General features: G+C 40.2%; 1 protein-coding gene across 3 annotated transcripts in view; it reads left to right on the top strand.

Moving 5' to 3' along the window:
• FBLN2 (fibulin 2) overlaps positions 1 to 15,212 on the top strand; it is a 183,339-nt gene that overhangs the window by 126,430 nt on the left and 41,697 nt on the right. For all 3 annotated transcript variants that reach the window (XM_060766004.2, XM_060766003.2, XM_060766002.2), the window contains one exon: positions 468 to 654. In XM_060766004.2, the coding sequence (XP_060621987.2) occupies positions 468 to 654 (187 nt within the window). The remainder of the gene's footprint in view (positions 1 to 467; positions 655 to 15,212) is intronic.

The following is a 15,212-nucleotide window of genomic DNA, read 5'->3' as shown; positions in this document are numbered from 1 at the left end:
TGGCCCAAGTGATATGTTTGATGTACAATACTACCTTTGTACTTTCTCCCATAGGAATGACAGGTTAATGTCCTTTTATTTTCTCTCATGTATATGGAAGTTTGCTACTCATGGTGTGTATATGCACAAATTATAATTGAATATACTTTGATAGAAAAAATAAAACCAGTAACTCTACCTTGATCCTGAGTGGCATATTGATATGATTCCTGTCTCTTTGTGTATTTGGCAAAACTTAGAAAAGTTACACTCACAAAATCCCCCAGGAGCTTTGCTGTTTGAGGGATCCTGGGATTTGTATTTCAAAAAAGTAATGTTTCCAAAGTGTGTTGTTGAATCAATGTCACAAATGCATTTCCATCAGCAGCGTGCAAACTCTGGTTGGAACCATTCCAGCCACAGAAAGGAAGGCTCACGTTCAATCAAGCTACTGCCTCTGTGGTGTTCATGATCCCTATCTCTTACAGCAATGTTGTGACTGCTGCACAATGGGCTTGCGAGTCAAAAGTGAGGGTCAAAGCTGCGAGTCTAACCCGAATCTTGGCTATCCTTGCAACCACATGATGCTTTCGTGCTGTGAAGGGGAAGACCATCTTACTCCTCCGGAGCTTAAGAGACACCCTGAACCACTGTCAACAGTGACACCTGAAAAACGTAAGTGTTGCATTCTGAAATACAGGAAGCATAATGTGATTCCTAGTCTTCTCACTCCATAAAAAGAGTCAACCTGGTGGTAGACATATAGGTAAGGATTCCACTGTCAGGCTAAGGAACTTGCCATTTCCAAAAGATTTAGATGCTTCCCAGGTGTTAAAGCAGTCATTTCTTGTGAGCAGCACCAGATTTTGCTCCTGTCTTATCTATGTATGGGTTGTTTCAACACTTTTTGAAAGTGTCATATTTTACCAAGAGGCCAAGCAAGTGTTGCACAGGGAATACTAATGACACTATATGATTGTGTGTTTGACAACATATAAAACATGCTATCAGTAGTCATATATGCAGTATTTGGTGTATATGATACATTAAATATAGAGGAATCAGGACATCTGCTTTAATATAATCACATTTTTTTTATTTTTCCTTCACTAAATTCTCTGTTCATCAAAGGCAAAGTACTCCTTGCAAATATAAGAAGTTTACACTTCCCTCTCTCATTCCTGCTCTGCCCCCACAAATATCTTTGCCTTAATATCTTGATAGGCCCAGTTTGCCTAATATTGGCAAATGGGCAACTTTCAACCTTAAAATATCAAGCCAGTTACAACATAGACCCACTGTGGAAGAAATGAGATCTCTCTCTTTAAAAGAAAATCAAAACAACCACTTCTTTAAAAGTTCTTGCATTCTTTAGAAGCTCTTGTATTCTGAGTATGCTGCTATACTAGCTGCCAGTAAATCATCTAGGCGAAAGGATATCATGTACTGTCAAACAGTAGTACAATTTCTTGCAGTTATTTTTTGCACAGACAGATATCCGATTGCATTGTAAAATAAAAGTATATAATGTATTTCCAGTATGCTGAGATATAAAACTATTGGCTCTGTATATGCATAACACTGCATTTATTCCCTGTGAATTTCAGTTGCCATGGTATATGAGTTGGGTGGAAAATGTGTTTCACAGATCATCTGTTATCAGTAGAGCTTTCTCAGAATACAATTGCTTAACTTGCAAATGCAAGATGATCTTAGGACATTATAATCTTATTGCTTGATAATTTATGTTAAATGATAATTTGATAAATGTGTGTTTGTTTGTTTGTGTGTGCATGCAAGACTGCATGAATGTCCCTTTAAATCATCTACTGACCTGTGGAAACCCCATAAGCTTTTCTTAGTTAAGGAATACTCTGAAGTTGTTGCCACCACCTTCCTCTGAAATACAATCTTCAGTACCTAGTACTGTCCGGTGTTTCCCAATCTTTAGACTAACCAGCCTGTCCTTCTGAGCTTCCAAGATCAGACAGGATCTGGTTCCTTCGCCCTACTTGATAGATATCATTTGACAGGTACTAATATGAATTGTCTAAAAGAGTTCAGGTAACTGACAAAAGCAACACTAGGGCTGTATACAGATCCATTTTTCAAAACGGGCTCTGGCTGGTTCGGCATTTACGACCAACTGTAACGGGATCAGTGCCACGACCATTTTTTCCAGCTGCAACAGACCACACGACTGCCGACCATTGCTGCTTTCAGTTTCATTCAGCTACACATGGAGCAGGTAGAGGCAGCCAAACACCCGCATGGGGTTTCCTGTAAGCCCTGCCTGTTGAACCAATCAGAACAAAAGAAAGCCCTGGTGTGTCTTTAGCCAAGCTGGGCCTCCATTTTTCTATTGCGAGCAGGCTTCTGAGAGAGACAAATCATGTTCCATCCACTGGTGATCTAAATTCTCAGTGCCAATAGCAGTTTTTTAAAGTCTGATGCCTTAACTCTGGTCTAGTTGGCACTGAGAATTTAGATCACCAGTGGATGGAACATGATCTGTCTCTCTCAGAAGCCTTCTGTCTTCCCGGACCAAAAAGTTGATCTTTCGGCTGCCTGATCAAAAAAATTGAATTTTCCTGCTCTAATTTGGGAGGCTCTCAAAAAATGGATCGGGGGGACCATTACAATCTGGACACCTAAAACAGCATGAGGTTTAGCCAAATTGCACATCCCTAAACAGCACAGCTTCATATATAAATAATCTTACTCACCAGAAGTATTAAAATCATACACGGACATACTCTAACTCTATGTGGGGTTGCCTTTGAAGACTGCTCGGAAACTCCAACTAGTCCAGCGGGAGGCAGCCAGACTGCTCACCGGGGCGTCATACAGGGAGCATACCACCCCCTGTTGTGTCAGCTCCCCTGGCTGCTGATCCAGTTCCAAGCTGGTTTTGACCTACAAAACCCTATACGGTTCCGGCCCAGTGTATCTGTCCAAACGGATCTCCCTCTACGTCCCACTCCGGAGCCTAAGATCCTCTGGGGAGGCCCTGCTTTCGACCCCGCCACTATCACAGGTGAGATTGGCGGGGACGAGGAGCAGGGCCTTCTCGGTGGTGGCCCCCCGACTGTGGAATTCACTCCCCAGGGAAATTAGATCTGCAACAACGCTCCTATCCTTTAGGAAAAAACTAAAAACGTGGATCTGGGACCAGGCATTCGGACAAGCGGGCAGATAAAGAAAGAACTTTTGACGATGACTAGGAATGATTAATGGATAAGACCTATGGAACTCTGGAAAACGAAATGCTGAGCACGAGAATAGTATATATGATGTTTTATATGATGTTTTATATGATGTGTTATGTACTGGTTGTTTGATTGGTTTTAACTGTGATAACTGTTTTTAATTATGGTGTTGTATATTGTGTGTAATTTTTGTACAGGCATCGAATCATGCCTTTTCTTCTTTTTTAAAAAGTATTTTTATTGTTTTATCATAGTTATTACATTTGTTATACATTTGTTTTTAAAAGTTACATATTATTCAACACACTCTTTAACATATAGTCTTATTGTTCTGCTTAACATTCCCCCCCTTTTTTCTCCCCCACCACTGTGCTCCCCTCCCCCCATTTCAAGCTACAACTTTTACATATCATCTGTCCAAAATCTCATTTCTTCGAATCGTGCCTTTTCTGTAAGCCACCCTGAGTCCTCCTTCGGGGGTTGAGAAGGGCGAGGTAAAAGTACCCGAAAAAAATAAAATAAATAACTAACATTCAATCTAGGTATAGATATGGGAGAGAGAGGTGCTTGAGGCTACGTGACCTTGGAAAATGTAGTTTCAGGCAACATGACACTATGATAGAGAAATGAAATATGTTTCAGAATCTGAAATATTCATTAGATTTAATTTCAGTTTTAATCAAAATTAGCAATATTTACAATAAAATAAACAATAAAATAAACAACATCAGGTGTACTTATAGAACAACTCAAAAATAACAAACTTAGATATTTAAATATATAAATCAAACATTTAGAACATGTTTACTACTAGATCTAATGATAGCAAACACTCAAAACATTAAAAGTAAAAAAAGCATTTACAAGTCAACAGGGCTGAGGTGGTGTCCAAGTCAGAGTGATTAAGGTGCTGGCTGAAGAAAATTATTATATTGCACAATTCCACACGTTAAAAAGGACCTATGAGGGTCTAGTTACTACCTTCCTCCCACACCCGCCTCCCCATAATATCCACCCCCATTCTTTATGCCCTCCCAGAGATTCCCAGATCCTCACAATTAAGGTGTCCTCTGAATACTGTTTAAGCACAGGAATGCAACCCAGCTCTTCATGGGGGATATAAACTGTGGCATGAGGTCCTTTGGGAGGCAGGTGGGGTGTGTTTTTTCTCGTGATGGTGAGGTGTCTCTATCCATGTTGGTAAAAGTCCTATAGTGCCAAGATCTTATTGATTGGCTTAACATAGTTGAATTGCAAAGCAGGCTCTGGGTCTAGTGCTGGCTGTTTTATCTGCTACTGGCGTCAGGTGAGATGGCACAGCTGTGGGGGTCATGCCCAGTATGTTTGGAAAGGCTGGCCCCAGGCAGGAGTTCTAAGGTAGAGTTCTCAACTTCTGGCTGTTTCTTCCGCTCAGCAACGCAGGCTCTGGGTCCAGTGCTGTCTGTTTTATCTGTTGCTGGCGTCAGGTGAGATGGCACAGCTGTGGGGGCCACGCCCAGTATGTTTGGAAAGGCTGGCCCCAGGCAGGAGTTCTAAGGTAGAGTTCTCATCCTCTGGCTGTTTCTACCGCTCAGCAAGAATTTAAGTGGATTAAATATAGAAACATAAATACCATTTGCCATCATTTGGTTTCATTATAGGCAGATGCTTCAGTACAAGAATGTAAGTTTTATCCTTGCAGGCAAGAACAAATAATTTTCTATTTTTCTTCTTGCTGCAAGAAAGTCATTGCAAACTGCTTAGTTTTCAATAGGCGATCACAGTTTTGGAGTTATTGTGTGCAAAAAAACCCGCACATGATTTTTTTAAAAATGAAATTTTTTTAAAATATGAGTAATTTTGCAAAATGGCAGTTTTGATGCAGAAGGTGTCTTGCGCAACAAACAGTATTTTCTATACAAAGCCAACATTTCTATGGAGAAATGTGTTTTCTATTCGGAAAATAGTGTTTTTTGTCCGAGAATCCTATTTTCTGCAGAGAAAAGTGCATTTTCCACCATGGAACAAGTTTCAAATGGCAAAGCTTCTCAATCTTGGATTGTCCTCACAAGTATTTCCTAATACCAAAAGAAAAATCTACATGGAGTCTCTTTTCTTCTAATATGAACCATTTGGTTTGTGTCTAGACTCTCAAGCAGTAGTAAATAAGTTTTGGTAGGGCTCATTCAGCCTTTTTTAATGCTAGATGCCTGGAAATGTTTCATAATTTTTATTAAAATTATGCCTGCTCTGGTAGTTTGGAAATGCAATATTTCCAGCTGTCACCATGTAGGTTCTGAACATTTCTCCCTTTCCGGTTCTTTTACCTTCAGGGGCTATGTAACTGCATTATATTACTTTAATTTCCCATAAATTATGCTTTTAGAGATCATAAAGTAATTAATGCAGCATGCTTTTATTTTTCATGTTTAATTGGGTTTTGCATAAAAGAGAGCACAATAATATATTACAACAAAATTCATGTCAGAAAATATGTGGAAAAGAAAGATGGATATTTAATGAATATCTTTTTTTTTTCTTTTTTAAGTTGAGGTTGGTACTTTGAATTTCTAACATATTCACAATACGGACTCTCTAGATATGCAATGTTACTTCATTACAAAAGGAGGAATGAGATAATTATAGCCTTATGGACAATCATGACCCTCAAGCTGATCTCATGTCCTAACATGTTGTGCTTAGGCTAATTTCTAAAGCCCTCAATAAGTCTGCTTTGTCTCTTCCCCAGCAGTCAGCTAGATAGAAAAGAATAACAGGAGAGAGAGAATTAGGGAATTTTGTCACTTGTCAACTAGTTTTGTTTTTGTCTGGGGTTGCATTATTAACTTTTGGGCACCTGAATGCCCATGATGGTGGTTAATTCAAACAAAGTTAACTTCAGCACTTCATTTGAGTATTTTGAATCTCAGAATATTTGTATGAGAAGTGATCCGACTTTTTAATACTCTTTGGTTTCTTTATTACATGCATTCATTGATATGCAAACAGATACAGTGGAGTCTTTGGTTGCCTGCTGTCCTACTTACATCAGCTAGTGCACTAACCATAGCTGCTCACATCCTCAGAGTAGTAATTTATTCCCATTTAACTTAACCTTTCTGCAGAGTTAAGATAAAACCAAGTTCCCATCAATACATATATACACTCTAATACAATGGTTCTCAACCTGTTAGCACCCAGGTGTTTTGGCCTACAATGCTCAGAAATCCCAGCCACTTTACCAGCTGTTAGGATTTCTGGGAGTTGAAGGCCAAACATCTGGGGACCTACAGGTTGAGAACCACTGCTCTGGTGTCTGTATTTTTCCAATGCTATCATCTAGATTATACTAAATTACATTCTATTTGTCTATTCCTAGGCTTCACATATCAGACAAAATGCCTGAAGCAAGAATCAAAATCCTCCATATTTCCTCTCTAAAGTCCCATGCAAGCTATAATTTCATGGTAGTGAATGGGGAGAAATATAGTTTATGGGGCATCGCAATCATAGGACAACAACTTCAAAGGCATTGACAATCTTTATCAAATTGGACTCCTTATCTACAAGTTACTGCAGTTAGTATCTTGCAAGCAAGTTGGCTGAAATCTTTCTGTCAAACTTGTTTTTCTGATGAGATATATTACTTCTCTATCTTAATTTATGAAAGTATCAATTGGATTTTTTAAAGCTCCTTTCTAAGCTCATTGCAACCATAGCAAGCTACTAAAAGTATTGATAAGCCAAAAGCAAAAGATGGGGTGAAAACTATCATGAATGCACATCAGTGGTAGCTAGTGGCTTCGATTTCAGTTGAGCAGTTAATTTGCTCTACATCTTAGTTCACATTTTAAAGGAGTTATCACTATAGGGAGCAAGCTTGTTTTATGCTATTCAGCAACCATGGATTCACTGTCTCAGTCCCCATCTACATGATAGCTATTGAAACCATGTCACATTGAGGAGCGGTCAAGCTTGTTTTCTGCTGTTTAAGAGATCAGGACACAGAGCAATAGATTCAAACTACACAAAAAGAGATTCCATCTAAACATGAGGAAAAATTTCCTTATGGTAATTTATTTATTTATTTATTTATTTATTGCACTTATTGACCGCCCCTCTCAGCCCGAGGGCGACTCGGGGCGGTGAACAACAACAAAAAAGAACAGTGTACAATAAATCAAGACAATACAAACCAGACAATACACACATAACATATACTTATACTAAAAATCCGCTTCGTCAAGTCCAGGGGTCATAGCCAAAATTCATGGTCCTAGTTCGTTCCAGTGTCGTTCAAGATACACTCAGTTGAAGGCCTGCTCGAAGAGCCATGTCTTCAGGCCCCTACGAAAGGCCATCAAGGAGGGCGCCTGTCTAACTTCAACAGGGAGGGTGTTCCACAGCCGGGGGGCCACCACCGAGAAGGCCCGCTCTCTCGTCCCCGCCAGACGTGCCTGTGAGGCAGGCGGGACCGAGAGAAGGGCCCCCCCGGACGATCTCAAGGCCCTCGTGGGCTCATAGGCCGAGATGCGGTCTGCAAGGTATTTTGGGCCGGAACCGTTTAGGGCTTTGTAGGATAACACCAGCACCTTAAATTGGGCCCGGTAGCGAATCGGCAGCCAGTGGAGCTGGGACAGCAGGGGCGTTGTATGCTCTCTGCGTCCTGCTCCCGTTAACAACATGGCTGCCGCGCGTTGGACTAGCTGAAGCTTCCGGGCCGTCTTCAAGGGCAGCCCCACGTAGAGAGCGTTGCAGTAGTCGAGGCGGGATGTGACCAAAGCGTGTACCACCGTGGCCAAGTCAGACTTCCCAAGATACGGGCGCAGCTGGCGCACGAGCCTAAGCTGTGCAAATGCTCCCCTGGTCACCGCTGAAACCTGAGGCTCCAGGCTCAGCGATGAGTCCAGGGTCACACCCAAGCTGCGAACCTGCGCCTTCAAGGGGAGTGCGACCCCGTCCAGCACAGGCTGTAACCCTATACCCTGTTCGGCCTTGCGACTGACCAGGAGTACCTCTGTCTTGTCTGGATTTAGTTTCAGTTTGTTCGCCCTCATCCAGACCATTACAGCGGCCAGGCACCGGTTCAGGACTTCGACGGCCTCCTTAGTAGCAGGTGGGAAGGAGTGACAGAGTTGGACATCATCTGCGTACAGGTGACACCGCACCCCGAAACTCCGGATGATCTCACCCAGCGGCTTCATGTAGATGTTAAACAGCAAGGGGGACAGGATGGAACCCTGAGGAACGCCACAGATCAACGGCTGTGGCGCTGAACAGGAGTCCCCCAGCAACACCTTCTGAGTACGACCCTCCAGAAATGACTGGAGCCACTGCAAAGCAGTGCCCCCGAGACCCATCTCTGCAAGGCGCCCCAGAAGGATACCGTGGTCGACGGTATCGAAGGCCGCTGAGAGGTCCAGGAGCACCAACAGGGACACACTCCCCCTGTCTAGCTCCCGGCGCAGATCATCCACTAAGGCGACCAAGACCGTCTCGGTACCATGTCCCGGTCTGAAACCAGACTGTGCCGGAAAAAGCTGCCTCTGAGTATGGTGCCTCTGAGTATGGTGGAGTCTCCTTCTCTGGAGATGGTACATCAATTGAAGGTGTTTTGATTGTGTTTTCCTGCTTGAACTGGTGGCCCTTGGGGTCCCTTACAATTCTATGATTCTATTTGTGATATATGGAATTCGATTATGTTGGTAGAGAAGCTAAGAAGTCAGAACTGGAGCCCAGGGGTTTTGGGGTTTTCTGCTTAACGTTTATTCTCAGGGTGGCTTACAAGAAGTCAAAATGCAATGCTCACATATTTGTTGTAATTATGTGAAATGTTTTTTACCAAAGCATTCTCGTATCACAAACATGCCTGACCTGTCTTTTATTATTATGTACATCTTTGGTCTATTGGAATTATGAACTCACAGATAAAAAGAAATTTTACCTCTGCCGAGACCTACTGTACTTTAATTCTCCAGGTCAAAATATAAATTGATATCAGCTTCTGTCTTCTCACGGTTTCTCTTCTCATCCAAATAACTGGTAAGCCACTAAAAGAAACAGACAGTAAAAACACTTTAAAACACAAAAACTGATTAGTTGGTTGCAGTTGCTATACTGAGCTTATTTCTTCCCCCTGGGCTAAAATTGGTATATCAAAAAATGAACAACTTTGGACTAATACTTTGGTGGTATTATTTCATTTTATTTTTCTATCTCTTCCTTTTAGAAACTGTTTTTTTTTTTTAGAATTGTGTCTCTTGGCTACCTCCATTGCTTATTGTTTTTATTCATTTTAAAGGTACATTTTCAAAAACCCTAGTGAGTTCCACATTTTTAAATGCTGAGCTAAAAGCAAAGGGGCAAGGTGTGCTTTTTCTCATAAGGTGTGCCTTATGTATTAAATACGCAGAGGCGGCCCTAGGTAATTTTCAACAGTTAGCAAACAGTATTTTGGCGCCCCCCCCCCCCAACCAATCACTGATATATATTTTCTGTTTATCATGGGAGTTCTGTGTGCCATATTTGATTCAATTCCATCATTGGTGGAGTTCAGAATGCTCTTTGATTGTAGGTAAACTATACATCCCAGTAACTACAACTCGCATATGTCAAGGTCTATTTTCCCCCAAGAGTGCCTCAAGAGCGCCCCTGGGCAAAATCAACTATACTGCAAATGCTTACTTTGCGTAATGGGTTGAGCCGCCCCTGTAAATACGGAATCACACAAAACCATAGAAAGTTGATGAACCTTTGCAACCCTTTGAAGAATATTGCTTTCCTATCAAAATAGCTAAATCAAATTAGAATGGAAGCTTGTGTACTCCTTTGCTTAAAAGCCTCCAAAGAAGGAACCTCTATCACACTCTGGGGCAGAGAGTTCCACTGCCGAACAACTCTCACAGTCAGGAGTTTTTCCTAATGTTCAGGTGGAATCTCCTTTCCTGTAGTTTGAAGCCATTTTTCCCCATCCTAGTCTCCAGGGCAGCAGAAAACAAGCCTGCTCCCTCCTCCCTATGACTTGCCCTCACATATTTATACATCGCCATCATTTCTCCTCTCAACCTTTTCTTCTTCAGGTTAAAGCAACTCCTCTTAGGGCTTGTTCTCCAGACCCTTGTTCATTTTAGTTGCCCTCCTCTGGAAACATTCCAGCTTGTCAACATCTCCCTGCAATTGTGGTGCCCAGAATTGGACACAGTCTTCTAGGTGTGGTCTGACCAAGGCAGAATAGAGGGGAAGCATGACTTTCCTAGATCTAGAGACTATACTTCTATTGATGCAGGCCAAAATCCCATTGGCTTTTTTGCCACTGCTTGACATTATTGGCTCATGTTTAACTTGTTGTCCACGAGGACCCTAAGATCTTTTTCACATGTACTGCTGTTGAGCCAGGCATCCCCCATTCTGTATCTTTGCATTTCATTTTTCTGCCTAAGTGGAGAATCTTGCATTTGTCACTGTTGAACTTCATTTTTTTTTTTTTAGTTTTGGCCCATCTCTCTAACCTGTTAAGATCATTTTGAATTCTGCTCCTGTCTTCTGGAGTATTGGCTATCCCTCCCAATTTGGTGTTGTCTGCAAACTTGATGATCATTCCTTCTAACCCTTTATCTAAGTCATTAATAAAGATGTTGAACAGGATCGGGCCGAGGACAGAACCTTGCAGCACTCCGCTTGTCATTTCTTTCCAGGATGAAGAGGAAGCATTGGTGAGCATCCTCTGGGTTTGTCCACTTAACCAATTACAGATCCACCTAACTGTAGTTTTGCCTAGCCCACATTTGACTAGTTTGTTTGCCAGAATGTCATGGGGGACCTTGTTGAAGTATTCCAAACAAACCTACTCATAGAATGCATCTCTCTTATAATCAAGGTTTGTGAGTCGAATATCGTATAAAGTTCATGTTCCACATGGAGGACTATATAAATCACAGATTGTAATTCCAATCCTGTGAATCAAAGTTTGTAAGTTCTTATTAACTACGACCGGTTTTGGCTTTGTAGAGTCTTCCTCTGGTGGTAGTTTGTGAGAGTTCTTCAAGTGAATCAATATATAAGTAACAATGAAGAAGCGTACATAAGTTCTTCTACAAGAGTGCTCTGCTAATAGTTTGATTCCATGGCAAGCAAAGAAGCCCTTTTTATTTTTTTATGTCCCTGGCAAGCCTGAACTCGTTTTGTATTTTAGCCTTGCAAACCATTTCCCTACAGGAGTTGATTATTTGTTTGAATTCTTATTTGGTGATTTCTCTCTTTTTTCACTTCTTGTATATGTCTCTTTTGAGTCTTAGTCCAATTGGAAGTTCTTTGGACATGCATTCTGGCTTCTTTGCACTTGTCTGATGTTTTCTCTTTGTTGACCCTGTTTGCAATTGCGCCTTGAGTATTTCACTCTTGAAAATCTCCCATCCATCTGTAACTTCCTTGTCTTTTAGTTGATGAAGTAGAAGCTTTTTTGTTACTTGAAAAATGCATACAAATAATTTTGGACAAACATTCAAATAGCAGAAAAGGTTGAAATCTTTCATTCATGGTCAATAGCCCATTAGAATTGAAAGTCATTTTTATTATTTATTGCATGCCAACAGTGTGCATGGTGTTTTAAAAAATTACATAAGAAAGGCAATTCTCTGCCTGAGAAGGTAATTGAATTTCAAAGATGGAGTGGAAAAAGAGACAAGAAGGGAAAAGAAGGCTATATGTTGTAGTTTGCATTATATGAAAAGACAGGGCCAGCTCTGCCATTACATGGAGTAAAGTGATTGTCAGGTGAGAAGTTTTGCAGGCTGATTCCAGAAACAAATATTTCTTCTTTTCAGATCACTGCTAGTTTCTTAATGTTACAAAATAAACTTGCTTACAATGCACAGCTTCATACACCCTTTAAACTAGCCTTCTGTTTAAAGTTTAGTGAAGGACACATCATCAGTGTTCACTGGCAATAATTCACTTTCTCTATATGGGATAGAAAAGCATCATTATCTCGCACTTTGCATCAGACAGGAAAATGTCTCAGTTGGTCCCTGAGAAGATGGTGTAATGATCTACTGTCCATTACTTCTCATTAAAATCTGGAAGGATAGGTACAATCATTTCTCCTCTTCCAAGCTACACGAGTTCCATATACATTTGGAATTTTGCACCCTGCCTCTGCATTTACAAGCAAAATAAAGCTTGATCTAGAACATATTAATTAAAACCATTTATCAATTATGCTTTATATTAAAAGTTGATGTTCATAATGCTACCTACAGTCTTTCAATGAAAGCCAGAAAAATAGAAGAAGAAATAACTTCAAAAATACAAAAGCAAAGTACTAAAGCCTAAATCCTGTTACTTTTGAAATCCTTAAAAATGACCTAATCCTGGGATTTACCTATGTGTTGACTTACCATTCATCGATGGGTCTACTACAACTGGGACTAACAAACAGAATGCCAGTGTAAGGTTGGTTGTATGCCTGGAATCCTGTGTTGACGTATATGAAATATACTCTATTCAGTGCAAATAACCTAATTCTCAGATGACATTGATAGTTGATCCAAGAAACTGACAGTATTTTGGAGAAATTGGTTAAGTGGAATTTCTGGAAACATTTTCCAAAACTTTTCTACGATATAAAAGAGGTACCACTGCCTTCTTGGTGTTCCTTTTCTGTCTTTTATAAATTTGGACACTGTTTTTACTCCCACTTTTCACAGATTTCACTTCAATTATTCATTTGATTTTTATCTGATTGTTACTACTCTTTGCTCTCTTTGCTGTAGTAAAAATGGTTGATTATGATAAGCTGTGAACTACAAATATAGCCAATAAAGGAGTCCAAAACAGTCACTTCAGTGTGTTGAACAGAGACAATGGTTTCCTGACACACTACACATAATACTAGTTAACACCCCAGATTCATAAGAGCTTTCTTGATCAGTTTATCACATCTCCTTTCTCGCTCCCATTCAGCATCACACGACTTTCCAATAACTCCTTCCATCATCCATGTGGTTATCTATCACATTGGCTTTTCTTGCCTTGGTTAATACTGAAATTGTTATCTTAGCACCATTCCCACAAATTTTGCATTTCTATTGTTATTCACACAAACAGCCTGTTCATAAAAGCCTGCTCTTAGGCATTTTGCACCATGCAATGGGTGAAATATAAATTTACGTATTTATTTAATTGTTTATTTATCTATTTACTGTACTTATATTCTGCCCACCTCACCTCAAAGGGGACTCGGGGTAGATCACAGAACACATATATGGCAAACTTTCAATGTCGATTATATTATGACAAGACAGGCAATAGATAGAGGTATATTTAGGCTTTTTCTCATCATTCAGCATTTCTTGGAGGCTGTGCTCAGTTCCAACCATGGGGGAACCTCCATCTCCTTGCCAAAGAGCTTTCTTTGTTTATAAACTTTCATCCGAAACGCTGTGCCTAAAATACCTCCCTGTTTAATTCATATTCATCTACTTACATTGTTGTTTTCAATCCACTAGGTGGGCAGGGGGGCTGGGCTGAAGGGCAGGAACTCATTCTGACCTGGCTTCGAACTGTCAACTTTTTGGTTGGCAAGGTTTACTGCATCTGTAGCTGGTGATAAACCTGCTGTGCTAAATCTGGCCCAAATACTAGTGCCAAGCTCTTTTTCTCAATTGGTCTCAAATATTCCTTTGCATACCAATCCAGACTAGCATGGCTATGCTTTTGATACCAGTCGCTTCCGTATATGTGGGGTTTTTTGCTTTTGTTTTAAAATATGTTTTTAGACATATTTGATATGGCTAAAGATCATGATTCTAAAAGAATGATTTTGAACCAAAACACTGCTGTTAAAATAATTCTCTTTCTTGTTGGCATCACAGAATTTCACTTGTCTTTTATGTGTATAGGCTCATGGTGTATTCAGAAAAACAAGTCAAAATTTCACCTGTTATGACATATTGCCAAGAAAAGAATGTGGTTTGTAGTTCAACACATCTAGGGAAGCAACAGACTGGAGAAGACTGATTTTAGAACTTACTAAGGAAACATTCCTTGCCTTTGCTTTTACTGGTACAATATGTCAATAGATCACCATGCACTAGACACATAGTGATTAGTTCTTATTTGGAAGAAGTCAGTTTTTTGAGAAAGGGCAAGGAATCTGTTTTAAGAATACTGAAGTTGCACTAGCTATTCCTGTTATGCATGGCGAGAGACAAATCTGTTTTCCTTTCTTTCTTTTCCCTGTGCATTTGCTGACCAAATGAACTGTGCACTAAGAACTAAAGCAATTCCTTTTAATCAATGGCCTCTTCAAAGTTCAATTCTCCTGCTCTCTGAGTTTTCCCTCCCTCCATTGTCATGATCAATTGTATTTAACCTTCATAAGGAAGTCCTAACACAAATGCTTTATAAGCAAGGAAAGCAGAATGGAGACGAACTAAGGCGCATAATGTGCTCTCCTGTGCCTGTTTGCTCAGAGCTTGCCTAGAGGCAAATATCTAGATAGAATGTGAGACAAGATGTTCTCTGTTCAAAACAGATCTCCTTTCCTGGGTGTACATATATTTTTTCATCTTTACTTGCTGTACCTGGTATGAATGCGTGGTGAATGAAGCTAATTCTATGAACCTTTTATTTGTCTCTTTTGTGGCTTATTTACTTCAGCCTTTGTTAGCACATTCATATATATTATTTCTGAACTAAAGCAAATGTATCACATATTCCTGGATGTTTTTAATGGTGTTTATTCTGTACCTTCATATACACTGTATCTGTCTGGATTGTAATGGAGCAAGTTTAGCAGTTCTAATGACTATGGGCAATATCGCGTTGGGGAATAATGCTCTTTTATTTTAGAAAAGCATGACCTTTCAGAGAAGAGCCAAAAACCCTTGAGAGTAAAATCTTCTCTTGTGGTATACAACCAAATATAATTATGCAAGGCAATAGTTTCAGTTGTAAGACTGAATAACCTGTTATATCTGATCTGTTAGAGATTTGCCAGTGCATAAAAACAGCAGAACTTTAGAAGATTAAAAGTCGTCTGTCAAA

The sequence above is a fragment of the Anolis sagrei genome, chromosome 2, assembly GCF_037176765.1.
Source record: "Anolis sagrei isolate rAnoSag1 chromosome 2, rAnoSag1.mat, whole genome shotgun sequence".
Lineage (NCBI taxonomy): Eukaryota > Metazoa > Chordata > Lepidosauria > Squamata > Dactyloidae > Anolis > Anolis sagrei.
The sequence above is the reverse complement of the archived record's forward strand: the minus strand, read 5'-3'. Positions and strand labels throughout refer to the sequence as shown.